At 33.5% G+C, this 25,500-nt stretch overlaps 1 protein-coding gene across 2 annotated transcripts; it reads right to left on the bottom strand.

Annotated features, from left to right (window-relative positions):
- Window positions 1-1,195: 1,195 nt before the first annotated feature.
- On the bottom strand, window positions 1,196-24,610 carry LOC109435541 (uncharacterized). Of its 2 annotated transcripts, none has more exons than XM_074326024.2 (8): window positions 24,361-24,610; window positions 16,632-16,724; window positions 15,255-15,356; window positions 10,921-11,019; window positions 8,406-8,618; window positions 6,027-6,136; window positions 2,846-2,954; window positions 1,196-1,995 (listed from the first exon to the last, which is right to left on the bottom strand). In XM_074326024.2, the coding sequence occupies exons 2-8, from the start codon at window positions 16,720-16,722 to the stop codon at window positions 1,982-1,984; spliced, it is 738 nt and encodes a 245-aa protein (XP_074182125.1). In that variant the 5' UTR covers window positions 16,723-16,724; window positions 24,361-24,610; the 3' UTR covers window positions 1,196-1,981. The 2 variants fall into 2 exon arrangements, with proteins under 2 accessions (XP_074182125.1, XP_074182123.1); XM_074326022.2 differs by having other exon boundaries at window positions 16,632-16,839; window positions 24,361-24,601.
- Window positions 24,611-25,500: the final 890 nt, after the last annotated feature.

Here is a 25,500-nt window from a genome sequence, read left to right as displayed (position 1 = left end):
CAAAGGGGACTTTCAGTCTCAGTCAGCAGTACAAGGATTGTGGGAAACCAAGAAACCAACATGTGGAGTATCTGTGGGGAACTTAAAAGGAGAAGTGGCTTTGAGAGTCAGCATAGATGTTCAGAGGCTTATATATACACATTGCAAACTCTAGGAAACCACTACGTAATTTTAAAAGGAGATATAATAGACATGCTCAGAAGAGAGAAGTGAAATTATATAAAATGAGCAAATAGGACCAGAGAAGACAGAAAAAAGGGAAGGGGGACAAAAGAATACAAAGAAGATATAAACATGGCAGATATTAATTCAACTATATCAACACTTTAACTGTGAATGATCTAAACACACCAATTAAAAGCCAGAGATTTTCGGAGCTGATGCAACTGTATGTTGTCTACAAGAAACCACTTTAATTATAAAGACACTGGTTAAATGTAAAGGGTGGAGAAAGATACATCTTTCTAACATCAATCAAAAGAAAGTTGGAGTAACTATATTAATTTCAGACAAAGTAGACATCAGAACAAGAAAAATTATCAGGGTTAAAGAGGGGTATTACATAATGATAGTCAATTCTCCAAGAAGATATAACAATCTAAATATGTCAGCACCTATCACATAACATCAAATTATGTGAGACAAAAACTGGTAGAACTAAAAGAAGAAATGCTGTAGAGCCATAAAGGTAAAATGGGTGTCTTGTTATGAATAACAAGCCCCTTCATTCCTCTCATCTCCCCTTGCCTGATAGTGTGATTAATCTGTCATTGGTTTGAAGTATGTTATTTCTCTATTTGTCTTATTGAGAGAGATTATCCTACATGCTTTGGCTTATGAAATTATTATAATTCTCACAGTGAATCGGTGCTAAATAAATTTCTGGCAAAGACAAAATCAGTTTCCAGAGCATAATTTTGCTGCCTCCATAAAACAAACAAAACAAAACAGTCACCCTGATTCTCTTAGGGTCTTGAGTGAAAATATACTTTTTACCACCAAACACAACTTTATTAATCCAGTCAATGGACCAAGGTGTTATTTCAACTTTTAAAACCTTTTATCTGAGATGGACATTTGGAACGGCTATTGATACTACACTCATGTAATTTCTTTAAGTTTTAAACATATGAAATCAAGCAAATAGCTGAAAATATTCAAGCATCCTGACAAGAAGCACAATGAATAATAACTGTAGAGTATGACAAAAACTTGAATCATACTGTGCAAATACTAATCTAAATACAGTGAAAGAAGAAATAGCTGACTGTAGAAATGTTGATATTACCTTCATTTCAGGGTCTTGATATGCAGTCAGAGGAACTTACTGAAGGAAATGTAGAGACATAAATAATAAAAGTAGTTGTAATGAAGATTAAGGCACCTAAAGGAAGTGATGCCAGCCACAAACTTCCCATTAAAAGAACTGTTGGAAACATTACATGTCTCTGAGACCCCAAAGGATAAAATGTTAAATGCTGGCCCCAACGTACAAAGGAGTATGGCTATTTGCTAAAGCATGGAAAAGATGTTCAATCTGCATAATAAGTTGGACCACAAGAAGAAGTTGTACCACTGTTCATACTACTCTTGAAAAATGAAATAAACCACTTTAATTCTCAATGTTTCTAATATTTCAAAATTATAATGTACTAATATTAATTTTACTATTTTTTATTTTCGTATAGATTTATAATCAACATTAATAGAGTTTTTAATGTTTTGATAAAAAGTTTTAAAGGTCACAAAACAATCTGATTCTGAGATTATTTTTGCATAGTTTCAGTTTACATGGTAATTTTTATGTCCCACTGTATTATAATAAGCTAGGAGCGTTTGCATTTACTTGGCATTAATAATGTGGATATTATCTACTTTGTTTTCACAAATATTAACTACTAGAATCATTAGATTTTCCAGTTATTTCATTTCTATTGAATACTGCATTCTTCGTTCACCATTTCAGCACTTGAAGTATTTATCACGGCGCCAAACCTGTAATAAAAAAATAAATAAAAATGAGTTGTGTGCTTTATTTATCTTGAAAAAGAGACAAATGTCTCATTAATACAATCCATTATTTCCAAAATTTATTATTCTTTTCTTCTTAGATTATTTTAGTTAAAAGAGAAGAAAGTGACAATAACTATGGTGATTCCTTACATTATTGTGAAAATTCACTAGATCCCTCCACTATATAAGACCCAAAACTACCTCTGGGCCTTCTGCTCCCAATTTCACCCAAGAAGTCGCTAAGAAATCTTGGCTTGCCCAAGACACTGGTGTAATTATCAACAGAGCCCTCTTTCACTCTCAAAAGTGCTCTGGTTTGGACAATAAATCATATGGTCACCCTGATTATAACTCTCTTAAAATACCACCGTAATCTTCCTTTAATAAAGTGTGTAAGCTTATGTTTACTTAAAAAAACATATAGAGTAGTAGAAACAAAGCAGTTTTCTTGGCTCCAAAGGAACACTTTATATTGCACAGAGTAATATCCCTGACCTTGATTTGATTTTGTGTTTATACCTTTTTTCCATTTCTCAGTGCCTTTGGAAAGCAAGGAGTAGCAAGGTGAAAGGAAGGACAAGGAAGTATAGCAAAACTTCTGAATTTCTACCTCCTGTGCTCTTAATTCGAAGGAACTTCTTTTATACAGCATAGAGTTTTTGCTATAAAAAGAATTGCCTGAGGTACAGAGAAATGCTCTCAGAATATCTTGTCTTCTCTTTATACATCTTTGACCATATATGGTGGATGCTGGTCACAGAAATGTCTTCAAAATTAGCATAGCAGACACTCCTTTATTTATTGACAAGATGAAAAGGACAGATTAACTCACAGGTCAAAATGCAAAAGTCTGAAACATTCTTTGCTGTCTCATTTTTCTTGTTGAGAGTACAATGCAGATCCCTCCAGGAGACAGGTGATGGAAGACAGCCAATTAACAGCTGTATACAAAACAAACATCAGTTACCACTCCTTTGTACTACTGGAAGCTAATTCAAGTACAACAAAACCAGATTCATGTCATCAAAATTCCACTCGGCAATGATTTCTCTTCTTTCTGGTTCTTTGTCCTCTTTCCCTGAGTGAAATTTTAAAACCTTCTTTATTGTCAGGTCTCCTACTTAACACCATCACTACACTTTTAACATTCAGCTGATGACAGGCAAAAATAGAAGGCATCAGATGAACTATGCCCCCACTACCCCAAATACCACCATATCTATATCTGTAGGGTTTCTAGTTTTCTTTTCTCTATTCACTGTGCAATTGGTTCCCATTTATTCAAGACTAGCCTTTCCAATAAGAACCCCCACTCTATTCCAGTTTACTCTATCTTACGCTTATAATCTATCTTACTCTTATCTCTATCTTACTCTTTTAATCTTTTCCTCTTCATTGGGTCTTACCCTAAATTAAGTAACATTGTCTTTAAAACTCTTTCTGGTATCATAAAATTTCCTTCGGGATATAAAAGATATCTTGTCTTCCACTAACTTCCAAGATTCTAAAGCGAAGACCCAGAGTTTAAGCTTGATTTTATTTCTTCTTCCTCATTAAGACTTCAAGCCATCTCTATCCTCTGAGTACTGTACTTTTCATTTTTTATATATATATCATAATTTCAGTAAAATAAACATTTGCATAATTCTTAATTTATTGTTTTGGTTCACCTTAGGTAAAAGCTTCTGTAAGATTTATGAGGGCACAGTTTATTATTACATCACCAGAACTTAGTCTATGTTGCAGACTTTAGTAAACCCTTAAGAAATATTTGTTTGAAAAATAATAAAATATTATTAATGTTCAACCCATATTACTTAATTTATAATACTCTTACCAGGGTCATCTTTTCATTGTTTATGAACTCTCTATTTTTAAACGTATCTTGGGCTTTGGAGATACGCAGACAAGTATTTGAGCCTGCATTCTGGTGCTTATTACTCATGTGACCTTAAGAAATTTATTTATCCTCTATTAACTTCAGTTTCCTGATCTGAAATTTAGGGACAATGATACTTATATAGACTATTTTGAGGTTAAATAAAACATTAGATAGAATGGTCTTTTCCAGTTTGGGGCTCATTATAGGCATATAATAAATAGTATTTTTCATCACTCATGAATTATTTAACCTTTTTGTTGAGTTGTTTTCACTGTTGATTGTATTTTATTGAAGTGCTTTTTCATTAGCTCCACTGCATCATACCTTCTTTTTGCTCCCTATTTCTTTAATCATTTATTCTTAAACAATTGTGCTAACTTTTAAAAAAAATTTTCTGCCACATTTATAGTGTGAATATGTAGGATTCTATCCTTTGGCTTCTCCTTTCCTCAGTCTACCAATTCATTTTGGATGTTGTCACCCAAGCTATTGATCTTTTTTTTTTATTATTATTATTGACCACAACTCTTCCCTACGAGAATTCTTCCCTACCAAATTCTCTTTGATGATGGGGCTCAGTATTTTATTCATTTTGTATTCCCAATTAAAAGAACATAGCAATCATTAATAAATCTTTGATAAATAAATTATGTTTAGTAAAATTATGGGTGGATAATTAAAATAAAATCTCCATTATAGTCACCTTCCATTCAGCTCCAAGCTCAATTGCATTTTATGTCCATGAGATTCTCATAAGTGCCATAAATTTGACATATTAAAATTTACACTCAACATCAGTTCCAAACACCAAACACAAAAATACCACAGATATAACTGATATTTTTTTCTTGTGTGCAAATTCAAGACAGAAATCTTATTACAGTCTGTTCCCTTTTCTTCATACCTCATACCTGATTAAGTTGTAGCATAAAACAATTTTATCTCTTAATTTTTCTTAATTTCTTAACTGTTTCTCAATTGGTTTCTCTGATTAACATATTTCTCTCCTTAATATAGTAACATCAAAATAATACATTAACAATTAAAAATCTCCTCTTTGATATCTAAGTACTCCCTTTGCCTACAGAAAAAATTTTTTTTTTTTTTTTAATCAAGCTATTAAAGAAACCTTGTACTTCAGCCAGGGTTAAAGTGTTCTCAGTATCATAAATGGCATACAATAATGAGTAAGACACATTTTCTACCTTCAAGGAACTAAAAGTCTAGCAGAACAGTCACATTTATAGCTGTTAACTAAAAATATAATGCTGTGGGGATATGAAAAAGAAAGCCACTAATTAGGTTTATCATGATGGAAGCAGAATTTTCAAAGAAAGAATGAGGTTGAAACTTGAAAATTGAGTTGGATTAATCGAGTTCAAAAGGGATAAAATAATAACTCAGGTAATAAAACCATATAGGGCAAAAATCACAAAGGCGTGAACAACATACAGGTTAACGCTGATGACAAAAATCTCTTGGGTTGGAGCCCACTATACATTATAGTAAATTAAATAAATAGATTGTTCTTGATAGAAAATCTTTTTAACATTTCACAGATAGGAATTTGACATTTTTTTCTACACTCAAATGTTAATAAAATCAATAATAGCAAAACTATCAAGAGCATTGTGGTAACTTTATCTGATTTGTTTCTTTCTATTTTAACTTTAATAACACTAAGTAGGGTCAAAACATGTTAAAATAAGATAAGTTATACAATTGTACCAATTGGACTATAGTCAAGAGTATAATTTTTCATCAGTGTACAGCAACTTTAAGGGGGAAGAGTATCCCACGATTTAGTTTGCATCAATGATCCATTAAAATATGCATCACAACTCCAAATAAATCATTACTCTCTTCTTTCTGGTTCTACAAGAACCAGAAATCACAGGGAACAAGAAATACCAAAGAAATATATTTCCATAACTTACCTGTTGTGATATGACTCATGAACTGGTAACTCTAAAAATTGTATATCCTTGCAAGGGAGGAGGCAAAGATGAAAGGCATTAAGGCCATTTATTAGGAACAGTCAAGGATTAATATTGTCACTCAGATTCTCCTTACCTGTACCTTAACAATACCAAAAAATTTCTGTGGACATACCACAAATCATAACACAGACCTGAGTTTTATTCGCTGCTTTCCCACTGTTCATATTCATTGAGGAAGAGTGACCCTTTTTGCTGTCACCATGACATGCACATGACACTGAGTATGAGCAAAGTGTGAGGTCTGGAAGACAAATGAGGAAAATCTATGACACTAATACATATATGTGCTTAATATGTGTGCACAGATATACAATCAGTAAGGATATATATTCAGAATTTTCAAACATCTGCATTATATATTGAAATGATTAACAAAAGTTATATATTGGATGAGATAATTGCTTAAAATATGAGAGAAGGAAGAGAATATGATCTGAAATGAAATGGGGTTTGGATCTGAAACAATTTGAAATAGAATAAAAATCATAAACACAAGAAAAATGATGACAAAATTATTCAAAGCATTCAGAGAAAACTTCAGTATAGTTGGGTTGCTGCAACAGGACCCTAGCTCGTATCTATTCTGCTAAATTTTCTATAAAAACCCCATCACTTCACTATTTCCAGTGATGTTTCTATAAAACTGTGCTTTAAAATAGCCAATATTTTTCCATAGCTTTCAGGTTAACTCTCCCCATTATCTACAGAAACCTTAATGACACTCCAGTTTTATCTCTTATTAGTCCACATTTATTTTGAATACCTTGAATTTTTCCTGAGAGTGCCTTGCTATCACTCATCACTTTTATTTCAATATGCCTCCACTCCCAGCATTGAATATTGTACCCTCATCCAGTTTGGACTATTTCCTCCAACTATATTGTTTCTTGCACTGTATATTTATGTTTCTGAGTACTTATTACACTTAAATTTAATTTTCTGTTTACTTGTATGCTTTTCCTATCATACCATAAGTTACTCAAGATGAGGAATTGTTATAACTGGTATGCAAAAAACTTTATATTCTCAGGGTCTCCCGAGTGCTTGGCATATAGTGTGAAGTTTTGTTTTTTTTTTAAGATAAGAAAGGAAAGAATGAGGAATGGAAGGAAGACAAATCAGTGAGAGGTGATAGGATTTTCAGGAGAGGAAAGGACATGGTTCCTCTCTAAAGAAATTGAATGAACTATCTAGCAAAGGCTAAGTTTCTACTGTGATTGTTAGTGCCACACTTTACATCCAGCTTCATTTGAAAGGGAAAGTTGCCTGTTCATACATTCCACCCTGGTCTTTCACCCTTAAAATATCCAGACAGATTTCTCACTTCCAGAGAGATCTAATGGAAAACGTATCCTCTTTATAATAAGAGTAGAGTTGACCAGCCATCCCTTTCTTTCTTAAATATGAACAGAAAAGCAAGAAGTATAAGGTATATCAGAGCACCAGCAGGACAAAAGAGAATTCCCATGATAAAAGAAAAAACCTGTATCCTCCCCCCAAAAAAAAAACTAAATTTAGGAAAAAGAAGACTCCTCTAATAACATACTTAGATGACCCCAAAAGATATTATACTTGTATACATAAAGTAAGAACAGAATGCTACAAAAAACAGAAATCTCAAGAATTACGTAAGGTTTTATCAGGTTAAAAAAATATGATTGTCAAAATCATAATCAATAGAATGATTGAAAAATAAAGTTTAGGAAATCTCTTATAACCTAAAACCAAAAAAAGAAAACACAGAGAAGAGATGACAATCTGTAGATCTTAACAATCAAAGCAGAGAAGTCATGAAAAGAACAGAGGAAATGGAGTGAAAAAAACAAGCTTATTAGTAATACCACATATTTTCCCTAAATTTGAAAGACATAACTTTCAGACTAAGAAGGCCCACAGATTGCACAGCAAAGCAACGATTAGAAAACACTCACACCCAGAATATCCTAAAATTTCAGCTCCCCCTAATGAAGAAAATATCTTCAAAGCTAAAGTCAGGTCATTTTTATGGAATGAAAATTACACTGGGAACAGACTTCTTATTAATAACATTGTTTGCTAGAGACAATGAAGCAATGTATTTAAAATAATATTCTCTAAGAAACTAATTTTTAACCTCAAATTTATAACTAGCCAAAATAAAGACCTTCTTAGATATGCAAGTATACAGAATATTTATTTCCTATAAACTCAGCTAAAGTCTATTAAAATAGGAGTGTAAATGGGAGAGTAAAAGAAGAAAAAGGAAGAAAGAAGGGATACAAGAAAACTGAATCCAAACCAAGAAAGAGAGAGTTTAGTTTGATAAAAGTAACAGCAAAACATATAAAGAAACTAAGTCAAGAAAGACAAAAAGTGTATTTTTTATAGAAAGATTTATAAATGGTTACCATATTTCCATCTTTTGCTTTTCCAGGAATATTTCAAGATTTTCAACCCAGTGAAAGGCCAGGGAAAATGGAGAACCCTATATTATTGATGAGATGATAAGAAACATAGGTCATTTCACTCACCCTTTTCCTTCTGTTTTAAGTCTTCAGAGTATTTTGAGATAAAGTTGTTCAACACTTTTAATGTGTTTTCTAACATATTTTTTAAAGTGGTGTGCTCACTTGAGACATTTTTATATATATCCATGTACAATGTCATATTTCTCTCCAACTGTTCTATTATGCTTCGTTGCCCATCATATGATGTTCTGTTGCTGAAGAAGAGTTCCTGGTAATCTGTAATTCATAGCAAGAGATTAATGACTTTAACACAAAGTCTTCCAATAAATTATATTAATATCACAATAGTTATTACTTAACAATTTAATAAAAAAATATTAAGTTGGTGCAAAAGCAATTGCGATTTAAAAGGTTTAATTGTGATTTAAAAGGTTTTTGCGATTTTAATTGCAAAAACCTCAATTACTTTTGCACCGACCTAATATTAAAATGATAGCTACATACATGTAAAACACTAACCTTATATACTTTTAAGATTAAAATTAATTGAAATAAAAATGATTTATGTTACTCAATGGAGAATTTCTTTATTTAAGGAAATGGCCAAATAAATTGAATTGCAAAACAAAAAGGATCCCTGTGAAGCAGAGATTTCAAAATAAAAGATAGTGTAATTCAGCAGTTAGTTTATAAAAATGCAAATCACACTTTTCAGACTAGGTGGCACCAGAATCTATTGGTGAGCCTATGTGTTGTGAGTCTGAGTTTCCTGAACAGATATAACCATAATTTAACTATGGAGAATTGACAAACACCAGCCTCAGAATTTTAAAAAAAGCAAAAGACAGAGATCATGTCTCTAAGAACTTCAGAACACTCAGAAAACTTTATAATTTATCCATTTTGTGGATTATTATAATATAATCTGGTTTTCTTGATAGACGGATGTTTACCTGGCAGTCCTGCAACTTAATAGGATCTTTCATTTTTAATTTAAGTTTTTTGAGGATTAAATGAGATAAAATCAAAAAGAATAAGCATTCAAGAAAAGTTAGCAATTATTGTAATAATTATCCTCTTTCTATTTCCTAAGGATGCTTTTGTACTCATTGTTGTAGGAGGAAATGGAGCTGGGAGAGTATTTCCCACTAGTATCCAGGCTTGGGAAGAGATGCTCCCAAAATATGGAGTGCTTAAAAAAGCATTAGTTCTCAAATAAATAATTAAGGGATATTTAAAGAAAAAAATTATTGCCGGGGTTGGGAAGGTATTCAAAGAAGAGAAAACATGATTAATATAGCAAAGGATAGCAACATGAAAGGCAAAAGGTATTAAAACTATAAAGTACAAAATATAATGATAGATATATGATCAAATATTCTCCACTGGTCACTTCAAGCTGCACAGAACTGAAAAAGTACTTTGGATGCTTTGATCCTGGAAATTGAGAAAAAAATGTAACTATAGGATATTATGTTTGGGGTAAAGATTAGGTGAGCTGATGCACGGGAAAACATTAGTACTCAAAATATTAAGTACTATGATGTTATCAGAGAATTTATTTAAATTATTAAATGAAATGTTGATATAAAATTATATTTACTTTATGATGCCAAAGATATTAATGTATGTCTCTATATTATAATAGCTGTTACATACCATTGGTATATTGCTTTTACTAATTGCTTTTACTTTCTTCTTGTCTACATGTGTATTTTGAAGTTTGGGCAATGCAGGTGTATTAGATCTTTATTGAAAAAGACACCGTTTTTTCTTAAATGTGGAACAAACTGCTGATAAGGATAAATTGAGATTTACTTCTCTTATAAAGAAACTTCAGCTTTGATATTACAAAGCCTGCTATTTCCCATTCGTTTATTCATCTATTTGTTTATTCACTCATTTGTTTATTTACTTCACACATCCATTCAACCAAAAAAGACAAGGAATGAATAAGCCAACGTCTGTGCCCTTAAGAAGCTTGCAATATATTGGAGGAAACAGATCCTGTCCACCAATTATTATACTAATGCCAGGAACTTTTTAATAAAAAAAAATCTAGAAAAAGAATTTATCATTTGGGAGAAATTATCTTTCAAATGACATCATCATGAAGCCAGGTCACATTCATCTGAAATTTCGTGATTCCTAGGAGAAAGTAACTGGCTATTAATGAAAGGGAAAAAAAAAAAAAACAAGTAATGATAAAGGCATTTTGAAAGATGTTTGCAGTTAGAATGAGTTGGGCAAGGAGAAAATGTCATGAAAATGGAGAATTTGTTTCAAACAAATGAAATCATGAAAACTCTCTGGGTATAAATTAAACTTTTGTTGTTGCTTTGATTTTACTGATAAATAGGCTTTACAATACTTTCTTTAGCGTTAGTTACCATTGAGGGAATCTGATATTAAAATTCCCTCAAGAGACTGACTAATGTCATATGGTCATACAGAAATGAGACCTGTTTTCCTCTCCATTTATCTTGAAATTTTATATGAATGTTTCTCAGGACTTGGATTCATTTGTGATGTGCCTAATAAAACCAAGGGACAGCCTGAGAGAAAAGTGGAAACTTACTCATTAAGATCAGGGTTCCCAGTCCAACCAGCACTGCTAAATTCAGCATCAGAAAAATGAAAGCAACAAGATGCCACACTTTTGATGGAGTAGTATGACCTATGAGGAAGCACAGATTCAGGAAGATGACATGACGCAACACATTTTATGCTGCTTCCTCTTTCCTTAACCCCTCCATCCCCTGCCCCTCACTGTATAGAAGTATTCATTCTATTTTCTTTCTTTTTATTTTGTTTGTAATGAAAAAAAGTTTCTTGTAAAGTCAAGCAGTCATCGTTTATATGCAATCAAAGTGAATACATCTCTACATTCACATCTAACACTGAAAGCGCTTAATTTTAAGTAAAGGTGATTATATGACATATTCTGGATATTTTTATGGACACTCTTTGGTTTATATTTTACCAGTCATTATTTTCCCCTCCTACTTTCCTAATCTTGCTTTCATTAATCTAATATATATAGAGAGATATAGATATAGAAAGTATATTATAATATATAGAATATAATATACAATATGTATTCAATGCTTAAATTAATACACTTGTTTAATATATGAATACATATATGTAATTTAAGTATTGAATCATTTTCATATTTATTGGATATTTTGCTAGGTATTGTATAGTAACAAAGCAAAGTAACAAAGTAATGTATTAAAATCTGAGTTAAATTTATTTCAAATAAAATCTCCTTGACTCTATAATAATTTTTGCTTCATATATTTACCTCATATTTTTGATACATACAGGTTTATGTTTCTTAGATGTCCTTCACAAATCATGTATTTGCGCGTTATATAACATACTTTTTTTCACGATTTAGTCTAGATTTAATATTTATTTTATATTTTTCACTTGGTAATTTAAAAGTTTTACTTGTATATCTTTCTCCTTATACTAATTACTAGCCCTTAAACACATATTTTCCTGCTATGTTATGAAATAAGACACCAACTCTACTCCCTTCACCAAGTGCTCTAATCATTAACTGTTTCTGAGTTATAATAATATAGTGTTGATATATAATTACCAATCCCACTGTCAAACCTGAACTTTTATATCTTTATTCCCTCATCTCTTCTCTCCCTAACATTTTACATTGAGAATTTAGTAAAATTTGTTATAGACTATCATAGATTTTTCTCTTGCAATATATTTATTTCATTGCAAAAATAATTTAGCACTTTTATTATAGTTTTTATTATAGTTATTCCATTATCAGCTATTACTTTTTTATTTGCCTCTAAAGTTTCCCTTATTTTAAGATCTTATTAATTCCTCTGTGTCTGGAAATTTTCTCCAGTATTTTTCTCAGATGGAGTGTATGATAATTTTTCAGTTTGCTAAAATGGATGACAAATATTTTCTGAATTTGGGATAAGTAAATGGCAGTTATTTCTTCTCCATATTTCCTCTGTATTAGAAGGTACCTAATTGTTCTTTAATTATTCCCTTGTTTATATCATTCTTTTTCCTTTTTCTGAAATCGTATTATTTACATACTCAATCACTTAGCCTTATTATACAAGTCCATCATGATTTTCATATCTCTTTAACGTTGAATAATTTATTTTGTATGATCTTCCAGGACATTTAATTGGGCCTTTATGATCTTCACTCTCTTTCAACTCATCTACTAAAGTTATTACAGTGAAAGTTATGTTATTTCAATTTAAATTTTTGTGATGCCATAATTTAACATCTTAAATGATCTTATTATGTTGGTTGTTTAATTTGGTTATCTTTCTTTTCCCGGGGTTATATTTGACTAGGCCCTTACTCTTTGGGGTTTTTGTCTTTTTCTTCCTCCTCTGGCCTCTGAGACCCCTAAAATCAGTAGCTGTTTTTGTTGGTTTTCCCTTTGTTTTACTTCCTCTTGTGTTTGAGATCTAGCTTTGGAGTACTTTAAGATGCGTTAAACCTATGAGTGATGGAAAGCAAGCTTGTTTCTTTCACGATGTGTCATTGGCATGCCAGATGACAACCTGTTAATTCTGTCCCATAAAAGAAGAAACCTGGTCCAATATCTTCTTGGATGCAAAGTCTAGCACTCTCTATGATTTTGGATTACAGAGGAACTGTTTTACATGTCTATTCAGTTTGCATGCTAATCCTCTGAGACTAGAAAGCAAGCAAATCCTTAGAAGACCACACACACAAAGTTTGACACCACCTTTCCTCTATGGAGTCCAGTAATCTCAAGACACTAGGCCCTTTTTCATGGACCACAGAGGCCTGTCTCTTCCGCTAAGCTTTCTTTTCTATGAATCTCTTAACTAGCACAAAGGTAAACAAATCCATCACCTTTTCTCCTCATTGGAATCCCGTAAGAGTTTTGGATATATACATACCTTCAATGCCCTGCCTATACTAGCTTCATTCAGGTGACTTCTTTGAGAGTAGGAAATGAGAAAGAAGGGCAGGCTAAAAGTGCATTTGGACTGATTGAAATGGTGATTACAAATAATTCTGAAATTAATCATTATAGATATATCTCATTCCTTTACCTTGGTTTTCTCTAAAACCTCCAACAAACTTTAGAATGGAAGTTAAAGAAGGCATAGATTCACAATAAGAAAATGAAAGGAAACCAAAAAAATGAAACATTGCTAGGTAGATCGCAGATACAAAAGCTACAAGTAACGTTGTGTGCTTAGAAACTGAACCAAAGTCAGCATTGAGGAAACAAAAGAAACAAGCTGATTCTCGCTTAAGAACCCACCCCCCCACTCCCCCACCCTTCCCCACAAGCTCCATCAATTGATACCTGGTACCATGAGAGAGCCTGAAAATTGAAAAAGTACCTGAAAGTCTGTGTAAGATACAGGTAGACTCCCTTCACCCTATGTATTCTCCCCCACCTCATACAACTGAGTTAACTTCTCTTATCTATTCTCATAAAATTCTGCCTGAGCAGAGTATTGGAAGAGTCATCTCCAGAGCAATTAACTGGCCCAAGAGAGGGCAAAAAAAAATACAGTTTAACAATTGGCTATTTCAGTGAATTGCTCCAGTCATCAAGGCGACAATTTAACAAGCCTATCTCATATACACTGGGGTCCCACAAAATGGATTTGGTATCACACTCTTAAATGAATACAGGATAACCAGATATTTGAAGAAAGCTACCAATATGAAAGACTAAGAAAAAAATATAACACAAACAAGAGGAATTTAGAAGAAGCAGATTTAACACAATGAGAAAACTTCCAAAGTTCTGAGAAAACAGTTTTGACAGTTTCTTATAAAGTTAAACATACTCCATCCAACCCAAAATTCTACTCCTAGGTAGATATTTACCTAATAAAATTTCTAAAAATATGTCTACGTAAAGACTTGCACATCATAGCAATTATATTTATACTAGCCCCAAACTGGAAGCAACTGAAATATCCTATATCTATAGGATAGCAACTGAAATATCTATAGATGAATGGATAAATATTGTGGTGTTTCCATGTAACAGAATACTAGTCAGCAATGAAAAAGAATTAACTACTGATACATACAACATGGATGAATCTCAAAAACATTATGCTTGGTAAAAAAAGACAGTCATGAAATGTATGTTATTTGAATGTATTTATATACAATTCTAGACCAGGCAGAATGGTCTAGGATGACAGAAAGTAGATCAGTGATTACCTGCAGTTAAGACTGGTGGTGATGATGGTGGGGAGAAATTGGAAGGCACACAAGGTGTCTCTCAGTGGTGTCAGAAATATTGTATATCTTAATTTTGCAGTATATACATATGTATTTGTTAAGTACAATGAAATATACATTTAAAGTGGGTGTGCTATTTTGTATTTAAATTATATTTCAATAATGTTGACTTTAAAATAAAATTTTTAAACTTATCAGAGAAATTAGATACGATTTTGCATCCACACACAAGAATAGAATGTTATAATAGAAGCCTTTAGAAAAAACAATTTGTTGAAAACAAAATGATACTAGGAACACACTTTTGACAGGAAAATTAAAGGCAATTTAAGAAAATCACCCATGACATATAACAAAAGAATAAAATTGATTTTAAAAAATGGGAGGGAATTAGTCAATGAGATTTAATATTATAAAAATAAGAAAAATCCAGAAAAGGATATGAAAACTCTAGGGGTGCATCAAGAAAATAATAAAAGAGATGGTTTCCCATAACTACAGGACATGGGTTTATCACCTTGCATTTATCCTCCTTACTTCCTTTCTCAAAATTTTTCTAACTTTCATTTTTAAAAGTAATCTTTAATTTTTATGCCCCAACATCTCCCACAATGTCCTTAATTTTCCCCTTGACCCAGTGGCTCTATTTATTCAAATAGATCTTACCTCTCACAGCTCTACTCCCTGCCACTTCAGCTGTGTCCTCATTTCTCCCTGTTTCATTTCCAGCTGCACCATCCAGCTCCAATTCTGGCACTTCATGATTATCTTTTCAGGGGGGAAAAGTGAAAGTGTTAAAAAAGAAATCACTCTTTGCCCTAGTGTTCTTTTTACTTTCTATCTATCTAGATATTCCCAGTGTTTCTAGCTTGATTCTGATGATAGATTTTTTAATAGACAAACTCTTTGTGACCTTTTACAAAAATGGAATTCAAACTACCTACCTAGATGTATGTAAAGGGATAAAATTCTTTCATAAGAATTTTAATAACAATTGTTAATTATTATTAGGAAATATGTGTCTGAACATAAATTGCATCTCTAGTTTTATAAGCACCGTAAGTCAGTTGCCTATGATATTAATTGGATGGTGAGGATGCAATACTTCTTCCTGCATACATACAATGTCTTCATCAGATGTCGTAAAGATGACTCTATTTGGGGAAACTTGCCTCTAAAACATTATCCATTAAGCTGATGCCTAAAACTCTATAATCAGATTTGTTCATAGGGAGTGCTTTTTTTATTTGTTTTTTCATCATTTGAATATAAAATATTTTGGGGTAAATTAAAAATTCTACATATACATAGAAGATATTTTATATTATGACCAAAAGGACTTAAAAACAAATTAAAAAAAAAACATACAAAAGTATAAAAATATTTAAATAACAAAAATAATCCCAGGAATAAAGAAGAAACCATATATCCCATAGCAATAAGGAAATTTCGGTAAATATGGTTTTGATGTTTTCAAAAATTATCTTCCTACTGTTTCATTGTTATCTCTAACTTTCCAGGGATTGAATTGCTGAATAAATTGGGCTGCAATTATGTGGATTGGAATTATATTATGTTGAGATAAGGAATCTTCAGCCTTATTCCTTCGCAGAAAGAAATAAATGTTTACAACATCATCACTGAGTAGGGTGCCATGGTCTTATGAGTCTCATAGCATATGTCTATTTCATATTTTATAGCAGTTAAATAAAAACCCTGGAAAGTTTTGCTCATGCTATTACTGTTTTTCCATCCCCTACTAGCCTGAAATAAAATAAAATATATAAGAAATGCTATTTTGGTGACACTAGACATCTGGATTTCCAGAGGTTTAGACCACAGTCTTTTCACACACTGTGATGATCTTACAAACTAAATAAGATAGATAAACTATGCTGTGGCATAGTGACTTTATTATGAAATAGCACTCCAAAATCAAATATTAGAAGAGTCCAACAGTCTTGAGTTGGAGACAGGAGAACCCACCAGTAGAGGTGAATAATCTCTTCTCTGGTTTGTCTGATCCTGCATAGAGGATCTTACCTGTTTTCTTGAGAATGCAGCTCTCCTGGGATTTCTCTGCCTTAGAAGTATTTGGAAAATTGAGAGTAGCATAAGTCACTTCCTCAGGCATTGCTGAACAAATAAAGCACAATTCAGTCACTCTGCGTATTGTGCTATCACACTGAAGTTCACAGAAGCTGCTGCTGTGGGGTGTTCTGTGCACTCAGGAACTAGCTGAGTGAGCTACCTTTGTAAAAACCAAGCAAAAAAAATGGTGACAAAAACAGAACTGGTCCACTGAGAATTTCAGACTGAGCATGTCTTATCTCTTTTTTTCTAACTTCCTCCAGTAAAACACCAAATTGAAGAAATGGTCTTAAGAAACAAATGTAGGTTTTAAATACAATATAAACAATTCTTTTTTTTCCCCAGTTTGTGGGAAAGTCATAGGGATCTCCAGACTTGCTACTACCCTGTGAAAAATACAAATACAAGTATGTTTCTGCATGTATGAACTTCTTAATCAGCATGTGCCTGTGAGAACAGTGTTAAAATTGCATGTGATACTTAACCCACTACTGACTCCCAGAAAACCACAGGTGAGTTAAATCTCACCAAAACCTTTCCCTTCCCTCTTTACTTCCTTTTCTTCTGGATTGAAGAGTCCTGAGAACTTAAGAGCAGAATATTAATGGACAAATACAAAATCAAGAAAATGTAGTACTAAGAGACAGAGGAGAAGACGTGCGAAAGCCACTATGAATTTCACTAATAGATATCGGGCCTCCCCTGCCCCCCTCAACTCTCCCCAACCCCCCTCCCAACCCCCATACACACGCAAAAGCAGCCACTAAAAAGAAGGGAGATATGTTTTCAAAGAGGCAGATCTTTCTTTAGAGTGTACTCATCAGGTTAGGATCTGAATTCTAATAACTTAAATTCTGAGAGAAAGGTAGAGTTTGTATTTATAGGAACCTGTTTTAAAGATTGGAGAGTTAAATTCAGGGCCTTACTCACAGTCCAGCACAAGACTAGTCAGTGGTGCACATACTCACTGTATTCTGAATATCTACCATAGTGACGACAACCTAATAGATGTTCAATCAGTATCTTTAAATGCATCAATTATGAATTCATTCATAAATAATCACAGTACTATTCAGTGTAAAGCAACTGTTAAGTATTATTATCAATAAGAACACTTTTATTGATTTTCAAGAAATAATGCAGCAGTATGTAATAGGCTGACAGAACCACTGTTCACAGAATTAAAAAAAATAGAATTATAAGGAGTAAACTGAGGAAAGACAGTGTTATGAAAAAGACATTACCTTACACCACAGAGTTTGAAACATATTTTAAAAACAGAACAGGTAAAACCCAATAAGGAATATTCAATACTCATTGCAATCAGGTACACATACCGTGAACTTTTTTCTCATGGTAGGAGAAACTGTATTATGACAAGAGATTGAGGGTAGAGGCAGAGATAAGGGCAGGAAACATTAATATATATGTGCAACATGAGCTTCGGTGTTTTCTCTAATATTAAGTAAATTAAGGAAGTCGCTAGGCCTCACTTTACTTATTTATTAAAAATGAAATGGATTGACCTACACTTTTTAACCTGTTTTTCTAGTTATATAATGCTCAAATTCTTCTCCTTCCAAGAATGAATCTATCCAATTCTTCTTTGTGGTCTTAAAACCTACATTTGCTTGAAGCCAGTAGTCTGACTGTTTGGACTTGACACAGAGATACACAAAGATTTATGTACTTGCATCATCATCAAATCATTACTTATTAGAGTGAAAAATGATAAAAGAGGTAAATATTAAACAAAAGGAAAAAATTGAAATTCTAGACTATTCAGAAAATGAAATCAGAAGTCAGGTTGATGTTTTATTCCTGTCTTCTTAACAGAAAACATTATGTTTATTATGGAGAGTGTCTGGATAAAAACGGGGTAAAATAAAAACATTACAAAGATGGAAGTTAAGAAATATTTCACCTAGTGTTGGGAAAGAGAATATCTTTATATTCTAATATACCATATTCTGATATGTAAATATTGAGGGTGGAAAAGACGAAAGACTCTCACCATGAAGCTCAGAATTTTCACTGACTTTAATTTGCTCAGGAGCAATAGATGTTCCCACCATTCTCATAAATGTGCTTTATTAGCAGAAAATTACCTGAAGAAAAGTCATTCAATATTCTAATCTTTTCTCTGAAACTTTGAATAGTAGTGTATCTCCTAAATCTTCAAAGCCTCAGCTTTCTTCTCAGAGATGCAGATTTTCATCTATCCTCATCCACTCCTAATAAACTTTGTCTCCATAGATATAAATGCAATGCATTTTATTTCATAGGTGGATTCTGCCTGTTTAATTTGAAAAAGGAAATAAATATGTATATTTGGGGATTCAGCAACATTTACTTATTTATTCATTTATTCAACAAATTAATTGATTATATATTTACTCTGCTATACATTATTGTAGAGCAAATGATAGAAACATTTTCCTTAATATAGTTTACATTCTTACTTTATTTGTAAATGCATCCTTATGTATTAATACTTTATATATTTATTCATAAATAAGTAATATAATATAAAGTAGTGATAGTGCTGTGGTTAAGAATGAAGCAGGGTAGAAGAAAGGGTGACAGAGCAAGGAAAGGAGGCTTGTTCTAAATAGGTTACTCTTGAGAGGCCTCTCTGCAGAGTTGTTCGGCAGTCAGAGAATGACAGCAACAAAAATATTATCCTACAAAAATATGCTCATTTAATACTATGATATAATACATACTACCTCTTTTAGTTACGGAAATCATTAGTCAAAATAACTTTTTAAAGTAAGTTTTTGCTCTCCAGTTTCATAGGTTTCAGTTACTTTTAAATTTCCCCATTTCTTATCAATTTCATCATATTTCCCACCATATTTCAATTACTGACCTAAGCCTGATCTCTTGCCACATCTGACCACGGCAAGAACTATGTCAAATACTGTGTCCTCATCATTTCTGAGTAAGTATTAATTGATGTTCTCAGCCTCTGTAGCCACTGGTCTGTCCCAGCAACTTGGTTACATTGACTCTTTGGTGTGTTTCACTCCCAATGATTCTTCGGCCTGAAATCCTGAATCAGAACCCCTTCATCAGTGGCTATATCTAAACTGACTAATTCACAAACATAGCGTCAGTTAAAAAAAAATGAAAAGCAATCCAGCAAAAGAAGGAAGAAACAAATAAACAAAAAAATTAACAGATGTGAGATCTGGCTAATAGTGGACAATACAGTGACAAATGTCCCAGGATGAATATTGTATTAATAACAGCTCTTGCAAAATGCTGGTACAGAATTGAGTAAGAGAACAGGGGACTCTAGGAAACAGGACTTTGAGCAAAAATGACATACAAATTTGTGGTGGCTTTGAAAAATTAGTGAGGCATAGTAAGAGAATTCCATTTAAACTTTATGCTGAGAATATTGTCCTTTGAGTGGCATATTGGACATGTAGAGAAAGATTTGTAATCACTACACTGGAATTAATCACTATGCAGTCATAATATGGTAAAACAAAATAAATGCATTTAAAAATTCACTCTTAAAATCAGCTAATGGTAAAACCATAAAATAACTATGGCTGTGGAATATATGCATACTTCAATATTGGCAGTGTAAAAGTAGAGGATAAAATGACAGAGATTAAGAATCAGTAGGATGGGAATAGAGAGGTTGAGGGAAGAAGAAGCGAAAGGGTAGTAACACTAATCTCTACCTCCTTTGGAATGGGGAATTTAGAAATACATTCTGTGGTTGTTTAAATAAGAAATAAAGATTTATATGAAGGTGTGAGAGAAGGGTAGAGAGAGAGAGAGAGAGAGAGAGAGAGAGACTTTAATTATCTTTCAAAACAGAAAGTCAATAGATAATTTCTAAAGTTCATACATTCATATAGGGTAGTACAAACATTATTTAGACATATGAAGCTAATCAGCATAAAAATTGCCTTTAAAAAGCAAAACAATCATTTGAGGGGAGATGCTTTTATTAACTAATGAGCTATTCTGTACTGTTTTGTTTTGAACATAAATATATTATATTGAAAAAACATAAATAATTGGTGTGTATTCATAGCTATAACCAAGTCTCTTTCTCCAATTTCATAATTTGCTTTCATTCTTACCCTAGCCCAACTAGTTTCTTTACTATTGATTCTGCCCTCAATGAAAAATACACTGATCAGTATATTCTACTTCCTGAAGTAAAATATGAATATAAATTATGGATTTTGTATTTGTTTTATTCCTGTATATATGAAGCTCTATGTATTGAAACTTAAAATTAAAATAATTAACGTACATTTGATAAAAACAATATAAATGTATTACTTGTTTGAATAAATTTTAAGCATAAATATAATATTTAATTGGAAACACATCTTATAATAATACTACTCTGTTTTATAATTAGTTCTGGAATATTTACATAATTATGATTGAGGCAACTTTCAACAATTTGTATTTTTTTGTTGCTTATACATGTAAAAACTTAGAAAATTCTCATCATAAGAATAAATGACACTCTCCAAGATCAAAATGGCGGTGTGAGGTGAGCCTCTGTAAAGCTCCCCTGGAATTTACAATTAATTGAACAACAATAACTCCACAAAGGACTCCCTGCACAGCAGACAGGCAAGACCAAGAGGCCCACTACTGAATTCACCTAAAGGTGGGCGAATCGCATGGAGGGGGAGGAGGGAAGGGAGAAGTGCGGAGACGGAGCAGCGGTGGCACAGGACACAGACCTAGCTCAGTGCTCCGAGCTCGCTGCATCACGGAACTACTGCATCTGCGGGAGAGGAAAGAACTCAGACTGTTAAGGCTCCGTTTATGGCCCACAGGGCTGAGGGGGCAGCATATAACACGGCTGAACCCAATGCTCACGGCAGAGACCTAGGAGAAAAGACTGAGGGAAGAAGGCTGAAAATGGTGGTTTAAGCCCTCACAGCGGAGCAGAGAATGGAAGCCTTAGGCACTGAGACTAGCTGCCCCCTCCCTACCCTCCCAGAGCTCAACCCGCCCCCACGTGCCTCGTACTAGAGGCGGAACAGTAGCAGTGTCAGATCAAAAGAACTGAATATTTGCTGTTCTGAGAACTGTGGACTGCAGACACAGATTCGCAGCCCAACTACTTCCGGCAAAGGGGAGAGAGCTGTGGAAGCAGAACCGGCTGTGGTGGTGGTCGCTGCCATCGCTCTGGGCCACCTCTCACAACTCACCCCGCCCCTGGCCCCACCTATCTGGGTGGATCCCTGCAGGAGTAAGCAGAACTGCTGAAACATATGGGCTCTGAAACTGGTGCAAGAAGAGCTTTGGAACTTCAAAATCTCTCCGCATACCCACACAGACACTGTGCCCTGTGACCCAGGCGAACTATTAACAGAGGAGAAGCCCGTCTCCCAGGGAATCCACCCATTGTGTGAGAAGCTCAAATAATGCAGAGAAAACATAGCACTACCGTGTGAGAGAGAAAAAAAAGGTTGCAGTCGGAGAGAAAATAAAACATTGTATCAACAAGTACTGGAAAACAAAAGAAAGACCTCTTCCTATCAACCTGTTGCAGAAGCCACTCCTGTAGATGTGTAGGAAGAGAAATAATAAATCAGTAATTGCCATGAATAACCAAGGCAACAAGACAGCTCAGAAAGAAAGTGAAAAGTCTCCAGAAAAGGACTTAAAGATATGGAAATATGTGACTTATGACAGAGAATTCAAGATTGCAGTTATGAAAAAATTCAACGAGATGCAAAAAAACACAGAAATGCAGTTTAATGAACTCAGAAACACAATCAAAGAACAACATGAGCATTTTACGAAAGAGATTGAAATTTTAAAAAAGAACCAAATAGAATTTCTGGAGATTAAGAACTCAATAGAAGAAATTAAGAATGAAATAACCAGCTTAGGTAGTAGAGTTGACCAGATGGAGGAAAGAATCAGTGACATCGAAGATAGAAACCTGGAAATTACACAGATGGAAGAAGAAAGAGACTTGAGACTTCAAAGAAATGAAAGAACTCTACAAAAACTCTCTGACTCCATCAGAAAGAGCAATATAAGAATAATGGGCATACCAGGAAGAGAAGAAAGAGAGGAGGGAACAGAGAATATATTAAAACAAATTGTCCATGAGAACTTCCCAAACTTGTGGACAGAACTGGATCCTTGAATCCAAGGAGCAAATAGAACACCTAATTACCTCAATCCCAACAGGCCTTTTCCAAGGCACATTGTATTGAAGCTGTCTATAATCAACGACAAAGAAAGAATCCTCAAGGCAGCCACGGAAAAGAAGACGGTAACCTACAAAGGAAAGCCCATTAGATTATCATCAGATTTTTCAGCAGAAACTCTACAAGCCAGGAAGGAGTGGAACCAAATATTCAAACTATTGAATGAGAGAAATTATGAGCCAAGAATAATATATTCAGCAAAGATATCCTTTAGATATGAAGGAAGAATAAATACCTTTTCAGACATACAGAAGCTGAGGGAATTTTCTAATACACGACCTGCACTACAAGAAATACTAAACAAGGCGATTTGATCACCATCAACAGGGACAATTTGTGGCAACCAAAACATAAAGAGGGGGAGAGTAAAGGCCTGAACCAGAATATGGGAATGGAGAAAGTAAGTGTGCTGAAGAAAATGGAATACTCTAAATATCAAACTTTCTTTTACATAAACTTAAGGGTAACCACTCAAAAAAAATCCAGAACTGAAATATATACTGTAATAAAAGAAGAAACAGAGGGAAATATCATAGAATACCACCACACAGAACTAATAGACAACAACAAAAAGACAAAGAAACAATGGGGACACAGACTTGCCAGAAAATTAAAGATAGAATGACAGGAAATCCTCACATATCAATAATCACCCTAAATGTAAATGGACTGAACTCACCAATTAAAAAGGCACAGAGTAGCAGATTGGATCAAAAAACTAAACCCAACCATATGCTATCTCCAAGAGACCTATCTCAGCTACAAGGACAAGCATAGACTCAAAGTAAAAGGGTGGAAATTGACGCTCCAAGCAAATGGTACCCAAAGAAAATCAGGCGTAGCCATACAATATCAGATGAAACAGACTTCAGGGTAAAAAAATAACAAGAGACAAAGATGGACATTTCATAGTGGTGAAGGGGAATATACAACAAGAAGACATAACAGTCATCAACATTTATGCCCCCAATCAGGAAACACCAAAATCTACCAAGGAACTAGTAGCAGAACTAAAGGGAGAAATTGACCAAAACCCAATTATACTAGGGGACTTAAACACATCATTGACAGCTATGGATAGATCATCCAAACAGAAAATAAATAACGAAATAGCAGCCCTAAATGACACATTAGATTAAATGGACATAATTGACATATATAGAGCACTTCATCCTAAAACATCAGGCTACACATTCTTTTCCAGTATACATGGAACATTCTCAAGGACAGACCATATATTGGGACATAAAATCAGCCTCAGCAAATTAAAGATTGAAATCATACCAAGCATATTCTCTGATCACAAGTCTTTGAAATTGGATATCAACTGCAAAAAGAAAGCAGGAAAAAACACAAACACATGGAGATTAAACAACATACTTTTAAAGAATGACTGGGTCAAAGAAGAAATTAGAGGAGAGATCAAAAGATACATAGAAACAAATGACAATGAAAATACATCTTACCAAAATTTTGGGGATGCAGCGAAAGCAGTTTTAAGAGGGAAATTTATATCATTACAGGCCTATCTCAAGAAACAAGAAAAACACCAAATAAATAACCTCATGTTACACCTTAAAGAACTAGAAAAAGAAGAAGTGCAACCCAAGGTCAGCAGAAGAAAGGAAATAACAAAAATCAGAGCAGAACTAAATGAAATAGAGAACAAAAAGACAACAGAAAAAATCAATGTGACAAAGAGCTGGTTCTTTGAAAAGATTAACAAAATTGACAAACCCTTGGCTAGACTCACTAAGATAAAAAGAGAGAAGACACTAATTAACAAAATCAGAAATGAAAAAGGGAAAGTTATCACAGACACCACAGAAATACAAAGGATCATCCAAGAATACGTTGAAGGACTATATGCCACCAAATTCAATAACCTAGAAGAAATGGACAAGTTCTTAGAAACTTATAGCCTTCCAAGGCTGAACCTTGAAGAACTGGAAAATCTAAACAGACCTATCGCCAGTAACGAAATTGAATCAGTCACCCAAAACCTTTCCAAAAGCAAAAGTCGGGGACCAGATGGCTTCACTAGTGAATTCTACCAAACCTTCAAAGAGGATCTAATACCAATCCTTCTCAAACTCTTCCAAAAAATTGAAGAAGAGACAGTACTCCCTAACTCATTTTATGAGGCCAACATTACCCTGATACCAAAACCAGGTAAGGACAACACAAAAAAAGAAAGCTACAGACCAATATCTCTAATGAATAGAGATGCAAAAATCCTGAACAAAATTGTAGCAAATCGAATACAACAATGCATTAAAAAGATTATTCATCACGACCAAGTGGGGTTCATCCCCAGGGCACAAGGATGGTTCAACATCCGCAAATCCATCAACCATAAACAAAATAAAGGACAAAAATCATATGATTATATCAATTGATGCAGAAAAAGCATTTGACAAGATACAACATCCATTTATGATTGAAATACTTAATAAAATAGGTATAGAAGGAAAATACCTTAACATAATAAAGGCCATATATGACAAGCCCTCAGCTAATCTCATAATTAATGGAGAAATATGGGAGCCCTTTGCTCTACGTTCAGGAACACGACAGTGCTGTCCCCTATCACCTCTGCTTTTCAA

The sequence above is a fragment of the Rhinolophus sinicus genome, chromosome 1 (genome assembly GCF_057876585.1).
Source record: "Rhinolophus sinicus isolate RSI-liver-muscle chromosome 1, RSI-T2T, whole genome shotgun sequence".
Taxonomy (NCBI): domain Eukaryota; kingdom Metazoa; phylum Chordata; class Mammalia; order Chiroptera; family Rhinolophidae; genus Rhinolophus; species Rhinolophus sinicus.
Note: the sequence above shows the minus strand (reverse complement) of the source record. Positions and strands in the feature narration are given on the sequence as shown.